The sequence below is a fragment of the Saccostrea cucullata genome, unplaced genomic scaffold (assembly GCF_032062105.1).
Source record: "Saccostrea cucullata isolate Sc308-1 unplaced genomic scaffold, CSIRO_AGI_Scuc_v1 ctg829, whole genome shotgun sequence".
Taxonomy (NCBI): Eukaryota; Metazoa; Mollusca; class Bivalvia; order Ostreida; family Ostreidae; genus Saccostrea; species Saccostrea cuccullata.
In genome coordinates this window covers 161,583-189,357 of record NW_026928409.1, presented here as the reverse complement: position 1 = coordinate 189,357, position 27,775 = coordinate 161,583, and the positions used below count along the sequence as shown (strand labels likewise).

The window sequence follows — 27,775 nt, the reverse complement described above, 5'->3', positions numbered from 1 at the left end:
AAAAAGGAATATTCTAGAAGACATGCGCATACAAGAAATATCAAGAATTTTTTGAGCACCGAGCCCGATGATTTATGAAGTTCAGTGATAAGAAAAAATTATCTATCTTTGCATGTAAAACATTAAGCTGCACGAAATAACCAGGTTTATCTATATTGGATAAACCCCATTATAACGAATTCAATAAATCTGTTATAACAAATCAAATTCGTTATAACGAATTCTAAATATCTGTTATAACAAATTAAATTCGTTATAACGAATTCTAAAAATCGTTATAACGAATTCAAAAATATTTTTTGATAGGTCCTAAATGGGCTTCCGTAGAGGAGTGACCATTTAATTTGAATGAACTTTATTTTTCTTTCAACCAAAAATATCTTAATAATATGATAATCCTGGTTACTTACTTAGTTTATATTTATTTGATAAACAAAGGGCACTTGCACTCTTCAGGGTGGCAATGGTTACATATAAATAATATAGTACATATATATACTATTTGTAAAAAAGTATGATGATAATAATAATAAACAAGGAAAAAATATCAATAATTATATTGTAATTCTCGTGTACCAATGATAGACTTTAGCCCAGTACACCAGCATTATGGAGGTTGATCAGATCGTCTTTAATTGCAGGGATTTCGGAAAGTGCTGAAATGTATTGTTTTAAAAATGAAAGTCTGCACAAACAATAAAGTAACACACATAGATACAAATTTTACAAATTATTCAGTGAATTTTGCACTAAAAAGTATTTATTTTTCTGATATTCAAATGATAGCTATTGATTTGGATACTAAATATAGTAAAATTATATTACAAGTATATGACGTAACAAAATTTTAAATAATGTATTATCAATGCTTCTGACAAGAATTTGTTCTTTGGTACTTTTTGTTTTAATTTTTGCTCTTGTAGTTTACTATTTTTACTTGTATTTCTAAAACAGCATAAAGCGATACTTCATTAATAAAATTATATGGAGATAGCTATAAATTTTAAATAATTCAAAATGCGAGTCGTGCATGTAAAAGCAATTGACCTTGATAATAAAAATGCAATTCTATATATGTATATACGAGTACACTCACTAAAAAGATAAATGAAATCTTTCATTATAATATTATTTCACCAGAGGTAACAAAACGTTTGGGGTACAGTTCACTTTTAAAACACTGGGATTTTGGCCCAGCTACTGAAATTGCATTGCACTGGTACATGTACGATGTTCATCACTTTCTAAAAAAAAAAATAAGCTTACGTAGGCAGTGATTGGCCACCAGAGCATAACCCTTACAGCAGACAAGGTTCTGATCCGGACAGGAGGTCTGTATCGTCTTACTCTCGTATGTTGTTTTATACATAGGTGAGGATCTGTCCAGAAAAAAACAATTATTAAACAATAATGAATGTATATTAATCTTTATGTATGATACAATCTACGATGATATCGATTTACTATATTTTCACATTTCTATTACAATTTTACAAACCAAAAAAAGAAAACAAAGAAAATTTTATTATTACAAGCAATATCATTCTACACCCGATTTGACTGAAAGGGATTGAATATAAAAACAGGCATTGTACTGGAATAAGAATGTTAGTACTCGTCCTAACTTACATGTAGTAATAGTGATGTCTGGAACAACTGCTGAGCCAGAGGAAGCCACAGCTAGTGTATGTTACACGGTCCCTGATCTTACTAACATACATAAGCTGGGAGTGGGTCTCTATGATAGTTTTGGTAGTGGCTACGTTGCAACACCAATGCGCCCTGAGTGATTTAGCATTGTTGCTTTTAGAATTACGGAATACTTGTTCATGGATTACTCACTTTTTTAATTAAAAAAATGATAAAATAGAAGATTTAAAATAAAAGATTCACAAATACACCTCTCAAGCTTTCGTTCTTTGAATGCTTTGCTACATTTGGATCCTGATCCCATCTCTGCTGTTTACTCTGCTCCCGAACTGTATTCTTTAAATGGATTTTAACTAGAATACCGTTCGTTATCATTAATTTTCATTTTAAATATACTTACGTAGCGTTTCCATGAAGAGTCACTTCGCGTAAAACACGTTGGACATTTTTAGGTAAGTCGGACACTTGGATCCCAATTTCTCTTTTGCTTTTCATTAAGAAAATCAAGGGGATCCTGACAAAGTACAAAGTTTAATAAAAGAACAAGCAGAAATAAACGAATTGTGGCCATTGCTGGAATTTCTAGCACTTTTCAAAGCGAAAGTTATTACAAAATTTTTACCTCTGGGTTCTTCCAAAGTACTGAGAGGTCTTGAAGATAAGAGCGACACTTTAACCAATAAAATAACCCTTCAGTGCATTGAAAGATAAACAAGGTATTGTGATAGTTAATAATTAAAATCATAATACTAGTATTACTGAAATGTATGGACCAGTAGAGAGATACCCGTTCTTCTAACAACTGAAAACAGAATTATTCCTATAAATAAAAAGTAGAATAATATTTTATGGTACATTATCATATTTTAAAAATTCTTTACGACATAGTCCATCTTTTATGTTGGAATGGACATTATTTTTCAAAGAATTGTTATAGGAGGCAATATTTGCATAATATTCGGGGAAATCAAGTCATAAAAAGAAAATCCTGGAAAGGAGAAAATTAAAGTATGTTACATTTTTTATCTTGCTTTAACAAATAGCACGAAATAAATGATAAAAAATTATTAATAATTTATTTGGGACAGCATTATAACAATAATTAGTTCCCTATAATTTTATAAATTTTTTTTTTTTTTTTTTTTTTTTACATTTTTACTTAACACGGCAAGGTCATATTCTACATTTCATATGATTTTAGTTTTCGTTAATATACAACGACCTCTTTAGAGAAATGATTAAAGATATAAACTTTTCTAGAGAGTGATCAAAGTAACAAGCCTATTCAAAGGGAAGAGCTGGGTAAATTTCCGTAGGTTTATGAGGAAATTATTTTTAAAATCTTTTCATTATCCCCGGCCTCGTAACAGAGTTGGAGGGAATATAGTAACGCAATCTGTTTGTTGGTGAGTGAGTGCGGGAATGACGTAATTTGTATTGGAATTGAAGTCTAATGCTGCCTTGATTTATAGATCCCTGCTCTTTGCGAGGGGATGCTTTGCTTTGCAATGATCTTGTAATATGATAATATTATACATTATCCACACTATCAATGTGTACCAAGTTAAATCAAGGATACTTCATTAAAATGAATGAATAGAATAAATTTAACAAAGACTTACAATGATTTCCCATGTATCGCTTGACTTAATTAATGAGGCAGTCATGTTATTTTTAAGCGGTTAGCTTCGCTAGCCGCTATATGGCATGTGTCGGCAACCGGAAACCTCCATAAGGCGCTACCTATCGACAACAGAAACTTCAACAAAGCCTCTACCAATGATTTGTTTCTAACACATATAACATGTTAACATGTTAAATAAAATCAAGACTATCAAAACAACATAATCATTCGGTTTTTAATTTTTATCTGATTTTGTTTGTCAATGAAATAAATTTATTGTTGTATTTTAAAATTTTATGTATAGGAGCATTTGGTGTCGAGATTAAATTTCCGTGACATCAGCTGATGGCGATCGGGCCCTGTGACGAAATTTGAAGTCAGCATGAAGTTTAGCTGATAACATTATCAACGCGTTGGATTTAAACTTAAGGAAGAAATATATAGCGAGAAATATCATACTTGAACCCAATGCTACACGAAAACCAGTAGGCATATCCGGTTTATGTGTTAAATTGAAGCCTGAATTGAACAGGGGGTCAAAATGGCGTTGCACACCTTGTGTATCTAAACTGTACATAGAGGGGTAGAATGTTTCGATATTTGGCTAATTTAGAGACTTACTGATAAAAATTCAGGTGCCTGTGATTAATTATAAGGCACCCCTCATGAACAATATATATTTGATCGAATTATGCTACTGGCACAGAAAGGACGGGTTAATTACTGGCTTAAGGGGTTGAAGGTTATTACACACTGCAAAACATCGGAGAATCTCTCGATCGAGTTTCATTTTCCTTGCTAAAATATTTAGCCATCCCTTTAATTAACTTAAGTAATACTAGTACATGAAGAAAGCTTTATATATATATATAAAAAACTGAATACATCTTCAGGGTTCTCCATCATTTGAAATTTTACTGTGTGGCATAGTTTACGTGAAGCACTAAAATCTCGCGCTATTTTCGAGATCAAATTCGCAACTGAATTACTTTTCATTAAACTTATATAGGAACATATGAGCACACTTTTTACAATAAATCACTATTTCGATATACAAATATTTTCGTCATACATATTGATAAAAGTAAAAACACGTGCTATGAAAAGCAGGGGAAATTCTGATCGATACAATCAAACTAATTACCACTTTTGAAAGTAAATTTGTTGTACTTTTTTGTCAGTTTTTTTTTTTTCAAATTACCGAATTGCAAAGGAAAAAATAGGGAAACTTCAGGACAGGATGATATTCTTACGAGTTCCTTAAAAATGTGTCGCATGCATAAAATTTTAATCGTTACTGTGTCGTAGAAAATTTTGCTGTGTCGGGAGCAACACAGTAAAACAGCTCATGGAGAACCCTGCATCTGTAAGCTGTACAGTTATAGATTACTTCCATAATGAAACGTTTGTTTTCTTCTCCTTTTTTTCTCAATTGAAATTATTTAAAAGATGATGAAAGCTTTGTTTCCAGGGATAAATTCTGTACTCAGTCTAATCATTACAAACAATTATAAACGTCACATTATTTAAATATTTGCCAGATACTCAGTATATTATGTTCGTTTATATATATCGTGCTTACAAGACTCTTTTTTGAATTATTGTCATGTACCATTTACTAATTCGAACATTTATTGTATTTAAATTCAATAGTGTACATTTCTTAAAACTTTATTATCTTGTTTACTTGTCTTTCTTCCTGTGAGAGAAATAGTTCATAATATTAATAAACAGATGTACTCAGTATCTGTATCAAAATACATAATGAATAGTGATCGGTCTCAAATGAAAAACGGATCCTTGAAAGTTCCGGTGCCTAGGAGAAGTAAGCATCCCCAATAACAGGTCACACCTGCTGACCCGCAGTGAGCATACGAAACTGAAGTCCTCTGAAATTAAATCAATTTACAAATTCTCTGCTCGTCCATCCGTTTTTCTCAGACTAGCCAGCTAAAGATCTATGTACAGAACTCCAAATAAATTAATCTAAATTGAATTATCATTACCGTCTTCCTTGGAAGACGGTATTGTATAGTTGAATTTTTTTTACAGTCGTCGGACTATGCACTTCCTCTCTTTTATGATTGGTACAAATTGCATAATGAGAGAATTTCAATTATTTTATTGGTTGAAACGTTGTTCAAGGCAAGGAAGATAACTTTCTGATGATATATTTTTCGTACAATTCCAATCTTAAAAAAATGACAAAACGAACAACACAAGCAAATTCAAAGAATTATGGTCCCCCGCTTTCGGTATCTTTGTGGGCAAGATATAATTTTTAGGGTCAAGGTCAATAGGTCAAAGTTATTGGTATCCCATGAAAGGTCTTGCCATAAAGAATACATATATTTAAAATATGAAAGTGCTAGTTTCTACCGTTCAAAAGTTGTGACCAAGGTTCACGTTTTTAAAAAGTAGTTAAAACTCCAAGGTCAAGGTCAAAGGGTCAAAGTTCTTGGCATGCAATGAAAGGTCTTCTCACAAGGATTACATACGTGAAGTATGAAAGCCCTAGCCCTTACCGTTTAAAAGTTATGGTCAAGGTTAAAGCTTTTTTAGAAGTACGTTAATCTCCAAGGTCAAGGTCCAAAGGTCAAAGTTGTTAGTATCCAATGAAAGGTATTGTTTCTAAGAATACATGTGTGAAATATAAAAGTCCTTGTATCTATCGTTCAAAAGTTGTGACCAAGGTTATAATTTTTAAAAAGTAGTTAAAACTCCATGATCAAGGTCAAAAGGTCAAAGTTCTTGGTATCCAATAAAAGGTCTTCTTACAACAATAACATATGTGAAGTAATAAAGTCGTAGCCCTTATCGTTCAAAAATTATGGTCAAAGGTATAGTTTTTTCATAAGTACGTAAATTTCCAAGGTCAAGGTCAAAAGGTCAAAGTTGTTGGTATTCATTGAAAGGTCTTGTCAAAAAGTATAAATATGTGAAATATGAAAGTCCTAGTACCTACCATTCAAACGTTATGGCCAAAGTAAAAGTTTGGAATTTTTTATTAAAAGTAGTTGAAACTCCAAGGTCAAGGTCAAAGGTCAAATTTGGTGGTACCCAAAGAAAGGTCTTATTACAAGGAATACACATATTAAATATGAAAATTATAGCTCCACTAAATCAAAAGTTATGGGCAAGGTTAAAGTTTTTGTGACGGACGGACAGACTGACGGACAGACCGACGGACAGACGAATGAGATTTAATGTCCCCTCGCTTTCGCGAAAGCGGGGGACAAAAATCAGCAGTAATTAATTCTTAATAACATAGCGTTTTTACTGTTTTATAGTGATAAAAGTGTTTTATAGCGATAAATAAAAAGGTCTCTTTAATTTCATTATAAATTAAATTTGATAGTTATTGCTTGCAGGCTTTACAATTTGTTATTATTCTTTTCCCCTTTCTTGTTTGAAGAGTGAATGGGAATCAGCCGAGGTTTGCCGAAAGCTCTCGGCCAGTCAACGTTTATGGAGATGACCGAGCGACAACCGTGGTAGGGCTAATGCCCGTAAAAAGCATATTTAGAAATACAAAATCAAGAAATTCAAAAGAAGTATAGATCTGTTTACTATTTAAAATTGTTGCTAAAGACAGTAAGCTTTTTTGAAAAGCTCTACTTGTTTTATTTTCTTTTTGAGTAGGCTTTACAGTTACCTAATTTCAGAGTCAATAGAGCATGAAAGACAATTAAATTTGCAACATCAACATATTTTTTTTCGTTCTGAGCACATTTGGACGCCACCAATGGAGACAATTAGGAAGAAATTATTGAAATTGAACTTCCTGTCTTTCAAACTGAAAATCTCAAGTTGATATTTTGAAACATACATTTGTGACATCAGTCTGGGATGTTATTGGTTTTTCCATTTACTTAAGTACTACAAAAGTCAGTGTGTCTGCTTCTTCGCTGATGACATCGGACAAAAATATGCATGCTTACTTTAATATCATCACTGAATGCATTTTTTGTTTGTCTACACTGTACAGTCAAATTCCATGAAAGCATGCTAACCGCTTTTCAGTACTTTCAGTACTTTGATTTTAATTGCTTATATCTTCTGTACTATATTTTTAGCCAGTTAAAAGATTAGCTAGTCTCTTATTGCTTAAAATTTATACATGTAGAGGAAAATGGCAGTTTCTGATTTTTTTTTTTAAAAATTGAACTCAGACAAGAGTAACCATAAAAATTTTTAATGACTTTTATTTAAAAAATTAAAATGAGTACACATAGCAACATACTGGAACTCAAGTCGCCTCTTCTGCAACCTAAGAGTACGTTGGAATCCTTTCTCAACCGTGTATCGACCGGCGGAAGTCTTTTGATACACAGTGTCATTCAGAAAACCAAACCCAATCTTGCTTGCATGCAGCGGAAAGTCCCAATTCCTTGTTTTGGCCATAATAACAAACTAGTTCTTTAAACTTGATGCTTAAGAAAACAATTTATGCATCTCTTTTTCACATGATTTCGCGTTTACTTTCTTTAAAGCTCTGTGACATCTCTACCGGCGGCAGCCATTGCTCTTCTTAACATTTTAGAATACCTATAAGACAAGATATCCTCGTACCTGTAAGAAATGAAATCAGAGATAAAATAGATCATGACTTCTGCCTCCAACAGACAGTGAGAGATTTGTATTTGTATTTACCTTATACATACTAATGTAATTTAAATAAATTAGTATACATGTATATGTAGACTTCTTTACTAATGATGACAAAATTTGGTTTTTACGAAAATCAATTTTTTATAAAGAAACTTTCAAAGAAAATTTATATCAATCTGACAAATGCTTAAAAAAAGAAATGTCCAAAAATAATTTTACTCATCAGACTCGAGTATTTCTGGTAGTTCTTCTTCAAGCAATTCGTTGAGATTTTCATAATGAACAATGTTCTGTCTCTGGTCATATATAATTATCTCCACAGGAAAACTAAAACAAAGAACGTTACATAAGAATATCAACATTAAAAGATTTTTCAATTCTTTGAATATTTTTTCAACTCTGTGCTATAAGTGTTAAAAATTAACAAGAAAAAATGAGCTTACGAATAAGCATCAAGTGTTTCTGATGCCAGTTTTGAGACAATTCTGTTCGTTGAATGCACCAACTTCTTCAGCCTTGCAACGAGGGACCAAGAAGAAATGAAATTATTTTTGAGGAACTTCATTATGGGCGGACTCGCGAGTGGTCCATCGCGTAGAGTCCGCCCCGACCCTAAAAAATAAATAAGTACTTGATATTCAGGGATATCAGTCTGGATAAATATGATGGTAGGAAGATATAGTTTTGATTTGACTTTTGTCCATGGGTACCTCAGCATGACTGGTCATCAAGAGATCCCCACAATACAATGTGATGAATCAATTTGCTCTCTGCTTGGGCCACTTTAATTGCTTCCTCAAATGGTAAGTAGTCTACCTATCATGTACATGAGATAAAAGATGTGCACACAAGTAAATATAAATTTAAAAAAAAATCAATTTGAGGACTTTATTATTCAGGACTTTAGAAGATATCGAAAAGGTTTCATTTAAAGACACACCTGCTTAAATGGAAAGAAAGCCTTTTCCAGATCACTTTGGATTTCTTTGATAGACTTTTCACGTAACCACTGTAATTCTTCTGAACGAGGGATAGATTTCAACTCCATAACTGGAAGGAATCCGATGTCCACCATTAAATTATCGTTAGGTCTGTTACTTCCATACCATTCTAAATCTGTAAGGAGGGGGTTATTCATTTCTAATTCAGATAAATTCGAAATATTCAGTGCATAATTACCATGCAAAATAATAATTTGCTACGTTACGTTCCTTAAAATACTCTAAAATTGTTGATTTAAATCTCAAATTCTTTAATAGATCTCAAATTAATGAATATTTACCAACATTCAATTCATTCGTGTTTGGAACATACAAATGGAAGTGGTGTGTTTCTTTAGTTCTGGTATCTAGAATTATATTTCCGGTAAAATATGCTGGAGTAAACCAAAAAGGTAGTAATGGCTTCTCATTCAATTGAAATTCTGCATGGAACCTAGGGGAGAAGAGTAAAGTTAATTATCCGATTCTTGAAAAGCAAAGTAAACAATTCAATTATTACCAGGTATTTATGTTATCTTAGTTTTTCATTTGTTCAGTAAAAAGTATCAGCCTCTGAATATATTATGTTGAAAAAGTCACCTAAAATAAATATCAGCAATATCTCCATTTATGGCTCGTAATGCTGAATATCCCCCTCTTGGTTCGAATCTTGTTTGTAGAAAAGGCTTATCATGAAAATTTTGGAGAAGGTCAAATAAAACTCCCTGTATTCCTGAATAAAGGGGTGGATCGTGACGATTATGTGATAGCTCACCCTTCTGACCTTCGTATAGCTTCCAAACCTCACCCACCACCTTACCCGGAACAAAAAACTCCAGGAAGTGGGACTCTTTTATACACGTGCTGTTATGGAATGGTTTTGTCCAATTCAAAAGTGCAATTATGTACTCTTCTTCACTCTGAAACATTTTTATTGATTCAAACAATTTATATAAAATTTTCATTTTAAAGTGTTTTGTTTCCATTCGTAGTAAAAATGAACACTTTCAATGAAATTTACCTTAACTAAATTGCTCCCTGAAATCTCGTCTCCCAATGAATTCAAATCTAAAGGTTGAAAGTTAACGTCTAACAGGATTTCTCCCTCTTCACACGAACTCTTAACATCCTTAATATACAAAACATTAAGAAGGGATGAGTGTATTTAATTTGTATCACACTCAATGAATGAAGAAAATGATAAAATGCAATTTGATTATAATATTCATATAGTAATACAAATAAGTAAGAAGTACCTTAATGTCTCTAATTGATTCTTGACCATGGATCCTTGCATTTGTCTCGGATTTAAAATCAGTGTTGCTATTTCTTATGTAAAGGACAATACAGAGCAAGAATACAAAACAAATGATAAAGAAAAACAAGTATTTTGGATATGGAACACTCATAATTTGTTCCTTCGAGTCCACCAGGCGGCCATCTTTGAATAACTGTTATGACGCGTTCTTCGATAAGATCTCGTCAACTCTTTTATCTTTTGACTGTTGGTAAATTCTCACTGGCAATCATGGCACAAGGAATCATATCCCTGTCTCTGCTAATCCTAGGATCGTGCTACCTGCTCTCCTCCCATCTTATAAAGAATCCCTTTACTCCTCAGGAACTTGCAATTCTCGCCAACGCCAAATTTAGCGATCTTCCTTTTCGGTTACAAGTTGCTTTGAGAAGAAGAACAAAAACTGGGGATAACTCGTAAGTACTCCTGATTTACTCCTGATTTATCTTTGTAAATAAGAAATAAATGTATTCAGTTGAATGTATTCAATATTTGGTAGATGGATATGAAATTTATTTCATGAGTGGAACAGATGTTTTATTGATATTTTTTGTGAGTGTGCATAATTGAAATTATGAAAATATTGTTTTATACGTAAAATAAATTCCATATTTGACAAGAAAATTTTTACTTTTCTGTTTATATTTCTTTGTTTTTCCCCTTTGACACTTTCAACACAATGTGATAGGCTGCGATACCATAAGTGATCCATTGAGAGGTCATAGTTAAGCGATTTAAAATTTGAAAACATTGTTAACATTTCAACAATATGGTAGGAGAACTTTGGCAGCTTTACACTTTGGCATTTTGCTGTAAAATTCTATAAAGGGGCGCTTTGACCAAAATCATGGGGCATTTTGACCAAAATTAGGGGACGCTTTGACCATTATCGGGAACGCTTTGACCGGGACGGTTTCATTAGGGGGGCGGCTTTATGTTTTGGTCAAAGCGCCCCTTTATAGAATTTTACAGTAAAATGATGTTACACAACCTCCCCCGAATATTGGTCAAAGCGTCCCATGATTGTAGTCAAAGCGTCCCTGATTTTAGTCAAAGCGCCCCCTGATTTTGGTCAAGGCGCCCCTAACATATTTTTTCTTAGAAAAAAAATCGTTTCGAAACCGTCGCCAAGAATTGGTCAAAATGCCCCCGATTTTGGTCAAAGCGTCACAGATTTTGGTCAAAACGCCCCCTAATATAATTCTATCAGTAGAAAAAAATCGTTTCGAATCCATCCCCAAGCAATGGACAAAATGTCCCCTGATTTTTTTACTGGCACCATGCAAGATTTTTCGAACTCCGAAATAAAAGCCAGAAATACGCAAATTATACATCTTGATTTTACCTGAGCCCTCTGTAATTACCCCCACCCCTTCCCAAAATCCTATCAAGATATGTTAGGGGGCGTTTGACCAAAACCAGAACACGCTTTGATCAAAATCAGGAGGCATTTTGATCATTTCTTCGGGACAGTAATGAATTTTTTATAGAAAAGTATGTTAGGGGGCGCTTTGACTAAAATCAGGGGACGCTTTGACCAATATTTGGGGACGGTATTTTTTCTATAAAAATATGTTAGGGGGTGCTTTGACCAAAATTAGGGGGCGCTTTGACTAAAATCGGGGGACGCTTTGACCGGGACGTTTTTATTAGGGGGCTTTGACTGGGAAATCCCTTGACTGGCTCCAATTCAATGAATAATTTACCTGTTTCTCTATTTAAAATGAATTAAAAGGCTTGATTCGAATTTTTGAGTTATATTATTTTCTTCAGATACCCCATTCACATAAACTTTTAGTTGTATATTTTTATAGCGTTATGTGAATGATATGAAGTGATGCATTTATTTTAAATCGTCATCAAATAAAATTATGAAGAGAAAATGATAATACAAAAGTGTTTCTTATACAGTACTCAATTTCTTTGGTAATTAAAAAAAGAGAAATAGATTAAATTCTTTTTTAGCTTTTTTTAATTTTTGAATTTAGAGAAAAGGAGGAGTTATAGATTTTTATATTTGTTGCTTTGCGATTATCAACACATTTAATTGTAAACACTGTATCATTTGAATTCTTTACTAATGTTTTTATGTTTATTATATAGACATTTTTGCTGCTCCACCGATACAAGTTCTCCTATTGGTTATAAGACAGTGTCAAAGGTCGTCAGCGAAATAGTAAAGGTCGGAGTTCAAGTTCAGGTTGGAGAAAATTCATGTGGATTTCTGAACAGTGGAAAATGCCATCAAAATGAATTGAGATATCAGTAAGTTATCCAAATTTTAGAATATCAACCAATTTTATCAATGTTAATAAGAATGGACAATAGAACCTTGAAAAAGAATTAAGATATGAATATGTTAAAAAGGATTTTTTGCTAGGGAAACTGCTCAATATGTTAAACTACAGTAGAAAAAAATTTCTAAATTCATCGCACAGAATTATTAACTTATTTGAAATAGGTAACTAGAAAACTTTCATATCTTAAAAATGTTACAGAGAGAAACTGATCACCCATCTGACTTACGAGGAGATGCCTCTGATTCAGCAGTGTCCCAATACAAACATTGTTTGTTGTAACCATTACGTAAACATCACTGGAAACTGCATGCGTATGTATTACACTCTCTCTGTTGAAATTCATTATTTAATAGAAGAGACTTTTACAGATGAATATTTCCTAGTAATTCTGATATTTTTTCCATTGCAGTGCTCGGTGAAGCAGCGGCCTACAAGCAGGATTTGATAGATCTTATGCAAGCTGGACTTCTTGGTTAAACATAATTTGTGCAATAAACATTGAAATACTTTTTTGTTGAAGAAATATCTTCAAATTTGGTTACTTTTTATTATCACTACTAGTATTAAATGAAAAACTTCCGCAACAGAACGTCTTCTATCATAAAATGTATAAGAGCCCCAAATTTCAATGCTTTTATCACAACTATGAAAAACACCTTGAACATGACGTCATCTAGCAAATAAGCTATAGGATTCTTCAAAATTAATTGTTTTTTCCTTTCTGTTCACCTCAGCCAAAAGCTCAAGAGAGCTTTATTGATTGAAATTTGTTCGTCGGCTGTCTGTCGTGTGTAGTCTAAAAAAATTCTTCTCATTTTTGATTTTTTTCCCCAAACGTGCCACAAAGCATAGTCGTTTCTGGAAAGTTATGGATCTTCTTCGTTCCAGAACCTTCTGCGACAAGGGACCTCGGTTTATACGGTCTCACACGAAGGGCGTGTCCCTACGTCCTAGATATCTCAGATTGTGATTCATACGTGTGGTGTAAAATTCAAATCCTTGCTCCGCGACTCTAGAGAAAACCCTTTAACCATTGCGCCATGCGACCTTTAGTTACCGGTATTCTATGTTTATATTTCATTATATTCAATTCCAATCTATAGTGACCTTGCTGGGAGGCTGGAGCCACAATTCATAAAATCTCTTCAAAGGAATGTTTTAAGGAATAATCTAATAATCTTCTGAGGTCATGATTAGTTAACAGATTTCTGATGATATAAGATTTTAACTAGCATTGGTTACTCTAGATGCATGCTCTACGTATTAACAATTTCTAAAACGAGGTTAGCCATTGACAAACAAGTTGATGGAACAGGAATATCAACAGTCTTGTTTAAAGTCATCATTTCGTCGATATCTTATTGGCAAATACAATTTATCATTAAGTCAAAAGCTGACTGCCATTTTTCATACTAATCGTTAGGTCATTTTTTACACACTGAATTTTCGATAGAAATCTCCTTTATTTCTGGATCATGACAAGGAACATATACAAAGAACACACAGCGGGTGTGGCCGGACGACAAAACACTTGATTCGATATCTGATATTTTAGACGTGCTCCAAAATTTATCATGTTTAATGAACTTTGAGCTTTAATACCATATTCGTTATCTCCATATATTTCATTGAAATAATTATAAAAAACTATACTACTTTTATTGCAAACTATTAAATGAATTATCATCCTCATAACATCAAGTAAGTTTGACGAAGCCTCAAAATATTTTGTTTTTATCATAACCATTAAATGAAATACGTCTTCAGAATATCGTTATCTTGTATACCTATAATAATTTTAGAGTTTTCACTTTTCAGATACAGCATTATACCCTTTCTCCAACAAGAAGAGTGGTATGGTTTTAAACTAGAGTAGAGCTAAAAGCTGGTGTTGATTTGATGAAAAGCTAAAAAACAGTATCTTTATTCTTTATTCACAATTTTAGCCACATTTAAAATGTATACATTTTACTTGAAGGAGGATTTGGTCTGAATTATCCCTATATCCGTTAAATCTGTGATTTTTTTTTACCCATTCTTCTATTTTTATTTGAGATGTTAGTTTTCCTCTCTGGAAAATTGAATCGTCTCCCTTTACAAGATTGGTTTATTTCTCATAATAATATTAGCAGTCTGTTACAATTATTTTACATTATAAGTAATATTTTCGAGAATTTCAAACAGATAATTAAAGGAAGAAACAAACGGCAAATAGGATTTTTATACAATAAAGGAGGAGTGTTCTAGTGATAAGAGGTTTTAGGAAAGAAATACACAGTTTAGAGGTTAATTTGGCTACCAAAACACTTTTTTGCAATAAATTAAATAGTTTTATACTTGATAAAGGACTTTTGAATAATTTTATTTTAAATTATACTTTCAGGTATTTTACAATGATTAGCATAACGCATTGTTCAATGTGAGATTAACATGAAAATACTTTTTATTATTTGATGAATTTGACGTTTTATTTAGTATGTTTTGTAAAAAGGGTTCTGGGGAGAACACGCTTATTATCCCCTGGCATACATGTATGCACACTAAAACCTTACACAAAGAAATCTGATTGTATCAAAATTATTGTTGTCTCTGATTGTTTATTAAGAACTCAAAAAATATACTTATTATGGGGTCTATGTTTAAAACATTTTTGCTCTTGATTTAATATGCTACAATAATGAACAAGATTTTCTCCCTAATCTTCATACATTCAATGCTAGTAAACAAAGGGTTCAACATGTGACCCGGAAATCGGCCATGTCCTTAAATTTACTCCGTGAGAACTATCACGTGTTTTTGCAACTTTGGCCCTGACCAGCATTACATACGCACACATTCTTATCTATTGTTATTGAAATTCTGAAGAGTCGGTGTAAGGATACATAACAGTACGCCAACCTTTCCAACCCTTTCCAGTATCGTTACTGACTGTACTTCGATTGATACCTAATTCTTAGTTCTAATCATTTGATACTGATAAGTTCATTGAGTAAACATGGACATAAAATGTTGTGCTCTTAATACATTTACGAGAGTTTATCAAAAAGTTCGTAGACTGAGGCTATAAAATTAGTATTTTGTTGTCTGAGCTTACAAAATTTATAAGGAACATAAAACAACAAAAAGCAAAGAAATGTTGACAATTTGAGCTTGATACGTTCGTTATTTCCCAAATTATTATAAAAAAAACATTATATGATCATCCGGCGCCGTCGCCGCTTACTTTCATGACGTCCGACAACGTCATTATTTTTCAATGTCCGCTTCTTCTACCTCGAACACTTATTTTGATGAGATTCCCTAGAGCTGAGTAAGGACTTCAACCCATCTTGTTTTTATGACCTTACAATGTCATGAACAGCAGCTTTCATTGCATATATTATTGCAAATGGATTTATAGATTGGGAGAGATCCTCGCTTGATTGTGCCAGCATATTTGTTTATTTGGAGTTCAATATAGCTAAAACACATGATGAACGTCATTATTTGACATGATAGATTTTTCAAACCTTGACTACAAATCGACATTAACTTTGCATCCCTTTTCTTTCTGAATCTATTTTGGCATTAAAAAACAAGTAATCTGAATGCAAATTATTTCTAATTAGTCAGTTTAAACATTTCCTAGGTGTATACATGTACCAGTTTTTTTCAGTGGCAAAACTTTATAGAATGTTGGAAAAGGAAACCCTCCTCCTTTTGACGTCATTTTCAAGGCAATATTTGTTTGGATACTCCATGTAAAATTTAAAATAAAATTTCACAGAACTTCCAGAATGAGGTAAAAATTTCATATTTTATAGAACCATAGTGTCCTAACACTTACCTGAATTTACGGGATTTTTGGATGTCAAATGTTCATATCAAAATAGTTTATCTTAGTTACATTTAGGTCGAAAAAACGTCGTTTTCGAGGTTGCGCCTGGACATACCATTGCTTATGAAAACTTTACTTATTTATTTAAAAATAAAATTGATGATTTGTGGTTTATTCTATAGATAGAAAAGATAATAGCTAAATATTTTAAAATTCATTGATGTACCTAAAGCGGTTTTAATTATTGCGCTAGTCCACGAACTTTTTGATAGCCCCTCGTATATCTGTTTGTTTTTTTTACCCTCTACCATGATTAATTCATGGCTTGATACATGTAATGTGTGAAAAACCCAGAAATCTCTATCGAGACTATAGGTCTACTGGTTTGTACTTATTACAAAGGAAGAGAAAAGTAGGAGATGTGACTTGAAACTTTACAACAGCAATAAATAGAGTTATGGTAATTGATTTATTTTCTATTTGTGGCAAGATTGCCATAAGACTACAACTGTAAGATAAGCTTTTAATCAAATTTTACAGAATTTTTAATTTTAGTTACCTTGCCAACACCATTCATCAACATAAAAAACCAAAACTTAAACAAAATGAAAACAAGAGATGTTTGTAAAATACTTATGCCCCTTCCCCCAAATTGGAATTTTTCTACGTCCAAAACGACATAAGTCCGCATAACTCTGTCAAAAATGTCAAAAATGATGGGATCATACCCAAAACAAAACCTTTACCTAGATATCCATCTGATAAATCTGTATACCAAATTTTTTATTTCAGTTTGTGCAACCTCTGCCAAGAAAATGAACGGAAACTGCAAATAATTGGCTTTTTCTAAGTCCAAGGGCCATATCTCTGTCAACAATGGCTCGATCGTACCCAAAACCAGACTTGACCTAGATATTCTCATGATAAATCTATATACCAAATTTCATTTTAGTATGTGCAAACTAAAACATGTATAAAAATATATAAAAAAATGTATAAAATATGCTGCAAAGAAAATAAATGGAAATTGTAAATATTTGGCTTTTTTTCTAAATCCAAGGGGCATAACTCTGTCAAAAATGGCTCGATCGTACCTAAAACCGAAGTTGACCTAGATATTCTCAAGATAAATCTGTATACCAAATTTTATTTCAGTATGTGTAACCGTTGCGAAGAAAATGAACGGAAACTTGGTGGACCGACAGACCTACCAACAGACAGCAGCAAAGCAATATACCCTCCCTTCTTCGAAGGGGGGCATAATTATGTATCTCAGTGTAATCTATTTGCATGCCACATTATATCATAATCCGACTAAAATTGTATTTGGAGTAGCAGTTTGAAAGTATTTCACAAAATTTTCTATTTTTAGTAACCATGGCAACATCGTTCATCAAAATCGAAAACCGATACTTTAGGGTTATTAAACTTATATTGGTGAATATTGGCACAAGTTGGCCGTTCAAACGCACGAGCTTGCGAGTGCATTTGAACAGACAGTGCCAGCAAAGCATTATATAGCTAAAACATTTCCACTTAATTCATAATAATTATTCCATCTAAAAAAAAACTAAAATTAATGTTTTTTTAGTATCGGTTTTCAAATTATTCCGATGGCCCTACCGAGCGATATGATTTGCTTATTTAGGTTTTAATTGGTCTAGTACGCACTATATTTTAATAAATAATTTCATTTTTGTGTGAAAAATAAACACATCTTACCTAGATCCACTTCCTTTCTTTAATTTAGTTCTGAGAATTCGACCAGACGACATTTTTTTTGTTTACATCGAGGCGTTCGATATTGAACGCTCGTATTCGGAATGTTTCGGGCATATTCGTACATGTAATACAAACTCAGCGGTCAATAAACCGTCCAGATATTAAACTCTAAAATTCTCTAGATTTTTGGTAGCATTTGAAAGTATTTCACAAAAATTTCTATTTTTAGTAACCACGGCAATACCGTTCATCGAAATCAAAAACCGATACACAGAATCATGTATCTGAGTGTAGTCTACTTGTGTGCCAAGTTATAATATTGAAATCAGACCAAAAATTGAAGGACAGGTAGGATTTTGAAAGTTTTTCACAAAATTTTCTGTTCATTTATATACACTGAATAACCATGGTGTGCAACATGTAAGAGGAGTAGCTTTTTGTTTGTTTACATCAAAATCACATTGAAAACCGATACTTTAGGGTTATTAAACTTATATTGGTGAATATTGGGTTAGATTGATAAAAAAAATGTATAGTCTTTCCCACATTGACCATGTATCAATATCCAACATTAACAAGAGGGCTGAAAATGGCCGAGAGCCGATTATGCTACGAAATGAGATTTGTAAACCGGGTACGTTTTATTTTGTTTATAACATTGTCTTTAATAGAAGTACAAATATATAAATTATAAATAATCACTAACTACATGTAGCTTCTTACAACGTCCTTTTTAACTATTTATTTGCTATAAGTAATTTTTTGTATTTTTTAATATTTAAAACTACGAATCCTTTCATGTTAGGAATATATTTTGCTAAGTAGAGCACCGATTTCATTCCATGAACAACAATGGCTCCTAATTTTAACATTTTCAGTTTTTCATGACTAGCATTTTTGGAGCACATGCATCCGGTAGAAAAAGTCTTAAATAAATAATTTTCTTTAACTTATACATGTATGACTGCCTAAGTCATAAAACCTAAACAATACAATTTACCGATGATAAATTTTCAAACTGAACTTTAAATTGTTATGAATGAAATATGGAGATAAGTTTCAAGGTTGAGAAAGAAATGTTGGTTTGTGGGATTTGATTTGGAGGTTGGAGAAGTGTTGAGTAGTTATGCATACGAAGTTTTACATTTCGAGGTGGTTATGGACCTGATGGTCTCTCCATACCTCGAAATCAAAAAAAAAAAAAAAACCAGATGTGTTTGTGAAACACTATGCACCCGGCGGCAACAAAATTCGCAAAAAAGCTGTTTTTTAGCATATAGGAAACAGTCAAGGCCACAAGGTCATTGTAGTTCGGTAGTTTGAAAGAACCTGGTTAGTGGAGTATGCACACCAAATATGAAGTCTCTATCTCTTATGGTTCACAAGCTATGGCGAAGGTACTAAAATGCTATTTTTAGTATACAGGTCACAGTCAAGGTCACAAGGTCATTGACCTTGGCGTCATTTGAAAGAGCAAAATTAGTGGAGTATATATACCAAATATGAAGTCTCTATATTTCATGGTTCAAAAGTTATGGCGAAGGTTAAAGTTTGCAGACAAACAAACAAACAAACAAACAAACAGATAGACAGACAGGACAAAAACAATATACGCCCCGGATCTATCGATCCAGGCGCATAATTACCCCCCCCCCCTCCTCCACAAAATTTAATGATTTCACAGTAGTACTCAAGATCAAAAGTCTATTGAAACAAAACAAACTAGAAGCAGAGCAAACAGGTTGAATAAATTTCCATATAGGGACGAGCATACACTGTTAACTGGTCACATCTGCTCTGTGCACCTTATTATTTTTGGAAAAATGGTAAAATAAAAGCCCAAAATTTAGTTTGAAAAACATCAGTCAACATATGACTTAAAGATTATAGTTGCCGAAAAAGTCATTGTATTGACCATAGAATAGGTAAATGATGATAAATGAAACGAAAATGTGGCTATTTGTTGTTTCGTCGATCATTTGTTTGCCAAAATCTTGAATCGTTCTACAAATCGTTCGTGCGTCAAGAATATTCTTGGGTATCGCTTCTATTTGACATAAAGTGTATATGCAGGCTTGACAGGTTCATATCTATTGCTATATAAATAAGGGTTAAAGATCAAATAGTTGAAGTCATCACTTTTATCATAAATTTTTGCTGCATTGTCATCATTAACAACTTTTCTTGAAACATATCCAAACATGAAACAACTGTATTAAATGTCGTGCTATCTTTTTATTTCATGTTCATTGGAATATATAGAGTCGTCATATGAATGGAAGTAATGATTGTTAAAATTGTTAATAGTTACATTATCATATTGTTCATTTTGAAATTATTTGGTGAATAAAACACTAATATTTTCCATTTATTATTTCTTTTATTTACATTATTCTAGTAAAAATTTTAAACGGAAAATTTCAATATTTATAACTGATATCAGAATGAAGTTTTTAAGTAACTTTGCGAAGGACAAGACTAGTACTCTATCATTTGGAAAATAAATGCGAATCAGATGTGATGTAATTTAGTCTCAAAACATATGTTATTAAAATGAGAGTATTATACTTTCTTATCAAATGATTCATAAAATAAAATCGAAAAATAACACATGATGTCTCAATTTTCAAAACTTATTGTCTAGCCATAAGAAAATGTCTTAATGGAATTCAAATATAATATCCTATGACCCTTGGCCGTCTTATCTCTTTGAAAATTAGAAAATGGCGACTACCAGCATGAAGAGAATATTTCTTTTGGTTTTATTTCTAAATTTAATTCTTGTCGGATTTTGTGATGATTTTTCATTGAAACCAATAATCAGAAAAGTAAGAGCTGAGGAAACTTTAAGTGAAGACGAACTAAAGGCCCTGGCTAGGGCTGATGAACGAGATCTTCCACCATCATTACAAAGACTTGTACGGGCAACACTTACAGGGTATGTACTCGTCTTGTGCTGTTTGGGGGGATTCAAAGTTGTTTTTTTAATATATACCTGGTGGTTTTAAAACAGTCGCCTGTAATTTTTTTTAAGGGAACATCTTTGCTGCAGAAATACACCTCTACCACTGGTTACTAAATCACGTTCCGTTGCAAGGCATCATCTTGTAAATGACAAGTATGTATGATACTTTTCGTAAAATGCAAGATTTTGGAAAAGCAAAACTATGTATTTCTTTTAAATTGATGAAACATATCTGCTTTATTTCTGTTGTAGACCAGTAACAACATATGTAACTGAATACTATAAAACAGTTGTTGAAGGCCGATGCCCAAAGGAACACATCGTATGCTGCAACATGTACATTATGGTGGCTTACAAATGTGTTTGTAAGTTAATAATTTTTATGAAATGAACCAAAATCATGGATAAAGCAATACAGAAATCGTTTGGACAACACATGCATGTAACGTACTTAAATAATGTTCTTTTCCTACTTTTTTCAGATTTGAGAGATCTTCATGAAGTTGCACTATCCCTTCTTGGTTGAATATAAAACAGATAGTTGTACGTTGAGATTTAAGATGATAATATTCTTTAGAATTTCAAGACTTGTGTTTGTCTTTGTTTGTTTGTTTGTTTGTTTGTTAGTTTGTTGTTGTGTTTTTTTGAAATGTTGTTTGGATGAGTCAGTGTATACATATAACAGATTAATTGATTCAAAAAAAACGTGGTTGAATTTCTAAAACAAAAAAACATCCTTCAGGAAAAATTAACAAGTTCTTTAATTGTCAATTATGAACTTGTCAAAAGTATACTGATTATAAAAAAAGCAATGGTTGACATTTCTACGGAAAAAAAACATGCACAATTCAGATGTCAGAAAATTAACAGGTTCTTTAATTGTCAATACAGTGAACTTGTCAAAACATTTATATTATTTCTCTGTAAAAAAAATCTACCTACAGCATATTTTGCTTTCATTAAATGGAAAAAAAATCTGATATCAAAGTATTTTTTGCACACTGAATTGTCTTTGGACTTCCAAATAACTTTGACATTTCCATGGTGTTAGATATTTTCATGATTGAAATTAAAGAGCACGCTGCAGGTTTACAACGCACTATGAAAAATGCTTGCTCTTACATGGGACCTGAATCTACCACTTTGAAAAAATAAAATTTCTTTTCAAAGATTTATGTTTTCTCTGCTTTGAAAAAAAATTATTTCCATATTTCAATGAATTTAAATAATTGAGCCTTTTGGATAACTTTTCGGTAATCTTCAAATTACAGCGATTTTGATTTTTATATATATTTCTCTCTCAAAAAATCTTTTACCAATTTTTCAGCATATTTTGCTTTTATTAAAATTTCGATAGTTAAAAATAAAAATATTTGGGTGTAGATATCAGAGAACTCTAACATATGTTTTGCATTTATAGATATACGTATACATTTTATAGGCATTGAAAATTGGGTTCCACTTTCAAATTGCTACCTACAGCTATGTACAGTGTATAGAAAAATTTGGATCTTCCACCTTGTTCTCATAACAATTTGACATTTCTCAATGGTGTAAATTTTTTTTATATAATTTTTTTTCAAAGTGCGTTAAATGTCCCCATAGTATAAAATGTTGATGTACACTCTTAACGCACTTTGAGAAATTTTTTCTCTTGAAGTGTTTATGCACTTTGAAAATTTTTTTTCAAAGTGCGTAATTTTTTCAAAGTGCGTTGCCACATGGCATATATGTTTTTGAAAGTGGTAAAACCAGAGATATTGAGAGAAAAGAATTTTTTGTGGCTGGTTTTTGTATAACTTGAAATAGTCTGCTTTGCCGCTGTGTCCTTTGGGATGAAATATTGTTTCAAACACTGTATGAGTACTTTTTTATTCGAAATACTAATTTACGCTATGTACGGGGTCTAAAATTTTCGGCAAAAATTCAGTCCAGCATACTAATCAGTGCATTAAAAGCATACAGTGACGATCTGAGAAATCTGTGTAATCTACCCATCAGATTGAACAAAAATAATGTGCTGCAGAATATAAACCCGATGAATAAGGTATATTTATAGTATTCATTTATATCACACACCAGGCCGTGCCGACAAATTGAATACCGCGCGTTAGCGCCGATAGGACCGAAGACATCCCAAAATATGAATTCAATACTTATATTTACATTCTTTAATTTTTCCTCTTCATAATTGTTTATTTCGGTAATCTTTGATGTGAATCTAGCGCCCTCCAAAACTGGTGTGCTTTATAGACGTTTGTGACGTCGTAAAGGTAAATAACGCAAACGAACATTGCGAGGAAAAAAGTGACAAATTAATTTTAAATGCACATTTGATGTATTTTTACGTTAATTCAACAGGGTTAATTTTTTAAAATTAAATTGTGTCAAACAATGAACATTTTGGTGTTCCTAAAGTATTGAAAATGCAATTAGTTCTTACTGTGTATTCTAAAGCGCGGTGACAAGGTTTCGCGCATACGTGTGTTAAAGAGATTTGAACGTCATGGATTTCTAATGGATTTCATAAAGAAAATTACATTGAATGTAAATATTAAAAATTAAAGTAAAACATAACTTCTGGGTATATTTTTAATTGTCATTTTGCACAAATGAATACATTATTTTGCACAAATGAATACAATGTTTATCTTTTATCCAAGTAGGCCAGCATCTATGAGTTCTTGTAGGGAACTTGATGCTCCCTGATCTGTGAAAAAAATGATATAAGTAAGAACTAGTACTGATATAAGTAACATGTCAAAAATATATAATATTTATTAACATGTCAATAAGAAAGAACACACGTAAAAAAGAATCAAAGAGCACATTTACAACACAAATCATAATCAAAAGGTTTGATAATTGATTATTTTAAATATTTTAAATAAGTTTATTTCCGGCTAAAATCCTTTGCGATGAAATCCTACCTAAGCACTGGGATCCTACTTTTTCATATCCGTCACAGCAGTGGAGATAGTGCTGAGGACATTTCCCAGGGTACTCAACAATCGTTGTTTTATTGACTTCCTTTAACTCCGTCGTCGTTCTAAAAATGTTCAAAATATTCATCAATTTTCTCTATAAAACGCATTTTAAACAAAATAATTACATGTTTAAATCATTAATATAATTTATGAATAAAAGTTTGTTTTTCAGTACATGTATGCTTTGAAAAATGATTCAATGTTTTCTTAGCATCCCTCACTCGCCTCTCCCATCCTATGGAAATACACAATATTTTAACAAACCATACACAACATGGCTGACGATGTCCTCACACAGAAGTCCCTCCGCGATAGTGGGTGTCTCTCCAAAGTGGCAGTCTCTCTGGTATGTAGTATTCACTATTTTTGTTACCTGTGTTGGTACTACATCAACTGTCGTCACGTTTTTCCGTACTGGTGCAACATCCACACCACAACACCAATGTTCCCTAAACAATGAAATGAAAGCACAGATAACTGAAAGTTAAGATCCGAATTACCACCACGACTTTCATTATTTTTAAAAACTTTGTTATACATAGGCAATTTAGCCACATATGATCCACATATGCATTACCTTTCATATGAGGATCATATGTGGATCATATGAGAATCATATGTATATACAATCATATGAAAATCATATGTGGCAAGTCATATGAGAATCACATGATACTCATATGTGGATCATATGTGGCTAAGTTGCCAGTATACTGCAGCATGTTGGTACTCTCTCTGGAGACGAAATATATTCTTTCATAGTTAAATTGAAAGTTTTCATGACTTACGCTGTTCCAGTGCGTCTATTCCTATTAATATGTGCCCCTTGTATTATTATTACTCCGATCAATGTAAAAGCGATGTATTTCAGCATTATCGTGGCTTTACTAACTATATTGTACCTCTAGAGGACTCCCTTGTCGCTTGAAATCTTATCAATACTTTATTGACATACTACGTATATTTCGGCTGATTAAAAGTGGATTTTAAGACAAATACGAAAACGGAATTAAAGAGCAAGTGAAATGTCAGACCCCCGAAAATGTCCAGAATATATTCATTTAATTCCGTAAACCTTTAGAATTATTAAAATTTAAACATAAGGCAAATCTAAACAGAAGAAGCTGAAAATAAATGTATTTTAAATGCATCTATTTCTAACACCATGGCTTTTGTCTATTTGATTTTTTTTTACCCAGTATCAAATATGAAAAAAGCCATTTAACTTTGCAAAAGCATATTCATGAACTTTTTCTATGGTCATAGCTCTATTCTACTTGTATGTCAAAACAAATTCCATGTATTTTGTACTAAATAAATCCATTGTATACATCTTCTTCGCCTTAATATTGAGGACAGAGTCTTTAAAACACGTAAATTTTAGCTCCATGTTTCCTTACTTAACACTGTACAAATTAAAATTAGAATGCAGACAAATATATGAAATTTAAGTGATTATATCCTTTCTTTTTAATGACAGAATTTCATCCTGCATCTCACAGATTTTCAAACTGATGCTTATTAACATTATTTAGGCCCAGAAAATCCAAGTTTTGTTTACTATTAACTTGTCAAATTTGTATTCTCAATTACGTCTTTAATATACCAAAATAAACACTGATACTTTTAAATTTACAATCAAGATTTATACTCATTCAAACATGAAATATATAGGTTATGCTCTGTGTAAAATTTTACGCCACTGATATACATCAATTCGATGTATGAACTGAAATGCTTTTTAATGAAGAATTTTAAGTTTTGATTTGAAGGTCATAGAAAACAATGTTCGACTTATAAGGTTCGGTGTGGATTACAGATCAGTGCAGTAAGTCAAGCACAACAGTCCGTTTGTGCGATGTACTGTAATTAAAAGTTCAGTTGTCATATCTTGGTATTACGTGTTTCTTTGACATAAGCCACTTCAATATGGGAACACCACACATGATGACCCCTTGTACATCTGATTTTTCACCTACACTTTCGGAATCACTCTGTGTTTATCTTAAAGTTTAGGAAATAGTGAGCAAACTTGAAAACTGGTAAAAATGCTACGATTGTTATGTTTTTATTTGTGCATTACTTTCATAATTTGTGATCCGCTAGAGTTCCTAAGTGAAAAAGAAAAAGAGGCTCTTGGCAAAATGCATATCCTGGACCTTCCAGAAAACGCTCAACGTGTTGTGCGAGCAGTCACTCTTCATGGAAATGCGACGTGTGTATCAAGACGTTTAACTTCTTTTATCTCCATCTTAAGTCTAACCTTCAATTCCCTTATTTTCGTATATACACATAGAAAGTCATATTTTTTTTTCTAAATGGTGTTCTATAAATGCCCTATAAAGCTTCAAAAGGTGAAAAAACTCCAAAACCGGATTAAACTTTCATTTTACTAACCATTTCTATCATGATTACCAGGGCTCATTGGTGTTGTAACGTTGCCACGACAAAGAAAATCACACAGACACATTCACAGCTTCTGTACACTAAACAAATCAGGGATCGCGTGTCTCATCATCACTGTGGCTTTCTGGGATTGTCACGATGTGCCAGGCATCACTACTACTATATGTATATAATTAGTTATAATAATGCAAAACATTATACTTTTTCTACTATATTATTGACTCTATACTATGTATTTTTAAATAAGATTTCAAGTAAGACCTATATCTATGCATAATGTCTTAATATAGTAACAGTGTATATTATGTTGCAGCTCGGTACCGCAATACAAAACAACATACTCAGTAAAGGTCATTCACACCAGCTGTCCCAACAAAAACCTAGTTTGCTGTAAAGGATACGTTCTAGTAGCCGGTAGTTGTGTCCGTAAGTATATTGAAGCTTGCTTGTATTCTTTTTGACTTTTATAAACTAATTACCTTTCTACATATAGTGACGATACAAAGGCGAATGAACTTGATGAAAGGATGGATAGGGCAAAAAAAAACACAACAAAAAATATGAAATTTGACATTTTTTTCTGCAATATATATATATGATATATATATATATATATATATATATATATATATATATATATATATATATATATATATATATATATATATATATATATATATATATATATATATATCACTAGGGGTTCACGAGAGACTAAAAAAATTTCTGCATACTATATAGCAATTCATAAAATCTAAGACATCATAAGATGCAAATTAAAACCATTCAAAAAATTAGCAGCGATATGACTGCCTCCGAGAATGTTTGGATTAAATTAAATGAATTCAATTATTTTTTTTAAAGAAATATTTATTATATTAAAGACAAAATACTTTAACAACAATAGTCATTAGTTATTTTCACTATTTCAATACTTCATAATATGTTCTTTTATTTTTACTTTACAGCTCTAAGTGAAATATCTAACATTAAGGACGACCTCATCAATCTACATAATGGCGGAATTGTCGTTGGATGAATATAAATTTAGCAGAAAATAACAATAAAAATTTGAGGAAGTATTTGAAGTTCATATATTTCTGACCCGACTGAAAGGAAAGGAAGATTGGTTTTAGAGAAATTACACTTTATTTGCAAAAGCTTTTGATCTGGTTCATATATTTCTTTCCACGTTTGAATACGTGTTATGAACATCGTGTTTTGTTTCGAAAGAAATATTTTTGTGGGAGAAAAAGTCATAATAATTGCAATTGTCTAAGGTAAAGTGCATTCCTGCGTTGAATTATTCTGTCTTATAAAGTGGTATGAACAATATATTTGCAAGTGCAAATCTGTAAGTTTTTTGCCCTGTATTGAAGGTAATGTACAGTATATACATGTACCTTAGAGAAGAAA

The 27,775-nt window shown here is 32.1% G+C and overlaps 5 protein-coding genes and 1 pseudogene across 5 annotated transcripts; 3 read left to right on the top strand and 3 right to left on the bottom strand.

Moving 5' to 3' along the window:
• Positions 1–549: 549 nt before the first annotated feature.
• Positions 550–2,294, bottom strand: LOC134277483 (uncharacterized; annotated as a pseudogene).
• Positions 2,295–7,471: 5,177 nt separating this feature from the next.
• On the bottom strand, positions 7,472–10,274 carry LOC134277495 (selenoprotein N-like). Its single transcript, XM_062759827.1, has 9 exons — positions 10,122–10,274; positions 9,887–9,994; positions 9,466–9,785; positions 9,168–9,319; positions 8,826–9,001; positions 8,596–8,701; positions 8,329–8,497; positions 8,105–8,212; positions 7,472–7,846 (listed from the first exon to the last, which is right to left on the bottom strand). Exons 1-6 carry the CDS (start codon positions 10,272–10,274, stop codon positions 8,597–8,599), a joined length of 1,014 nt encoding a protein of 337 aa, XP_062615811.1. The 3' UTR covers positions 7,472–7,846; positions 8,105–8,212; positions 8,329–8,497; position 8,596.
• An 81-nt stretch (positions 10,275–10,355) lies between these two features.
• On the top strand, positions 10,356–12,970 carry LOC134277496 (uncharacterized). Its single transcript, XM_062759828.1, has 4 exons — positions 10,356–10,578; positions 12,266–12,427; positions 12,661–12,773; positions 12,872–12,970. Exons 1-4 carry the CDS (start codon positions 10,394–10,396, stop codon positions 12,937–12,939), a joined length of 528 nt encoding a protein of 175 aa, XP_062615812.1. The 5' UTR covers positions 10,356–10,393; the 3' UTR covers positions 12,940–12,970.
• A 7,721-nt stretch (positions 12,971–20,691) lies between these two features.
• On the top strand, positions 20,692–21,547 carry LOC134277482 (uncharacterized). Its single transcript, XM_062759811.1, has 4 exons — positions 20,692–20,939; positions 21,036–21,119; positions 21,219–21,331; positions 21,449–21,547. Exons 1-4 carry the CDS (start codon positions 20,725–20,727, stop codon positions 21,490–21,492), a joined length of 456 nt encoding a protein of 151 aa, XP_062615795.1. The 5' UTR covers positions 20,692–20,724; the 3' UTR covers positions 21,493–21,547.
• A 2,040-nt stretch (positions 21,548–23,587) lies between these two features.
• LOC134277497 (uncharacterized) lies at positions 23,588–24,913 on the bottom strand. The gene is made up of 4 exons (XM_062759829.1): positions 24,742–24,913; positions 24,223–24,402; positions 23,897–24,015; positions 23,588–23,676 (listed from the first exon to the last, which is right to left on the bottom strand). The coding sequence occupies exons 1-4, from the start codon at positions 24,825–24,827 to the stop codon at positions 23,621–23,623; spliced, it is 441 nt and encodes a 146-aa protein (XP_062615813.1). The 5' UTR covers positions 24,828–24,913; the 3' UTR covers positions 23,588–23,620.
• A 1,010-nt stretch (positions 24,914–25,923) lies between these two features.
• LOC134277481 (uncharacterized) lies at positions 25,924–27,441 on the top strand. Its single transcript, XM_062759810.1, has 4 exons — positions 25,924–26,168; positions 26,372–26,524; positions 26,673–26,785; positions 27,328–27,441. Exons 1-4 carry the CDS (start codon positions 26,002–26,004, stop codon positions 27,396–27,398), a joined length of 504 nt encoding a protein of 167 aa, XP_062615794.1. The 5' UTR covers positions 25,924–26,001; the 3' UTR covers positions 27,399–27,441.
• The last annotated feature ends 334 nt before the right edge of the window (positions 27,442–27,775 follow it).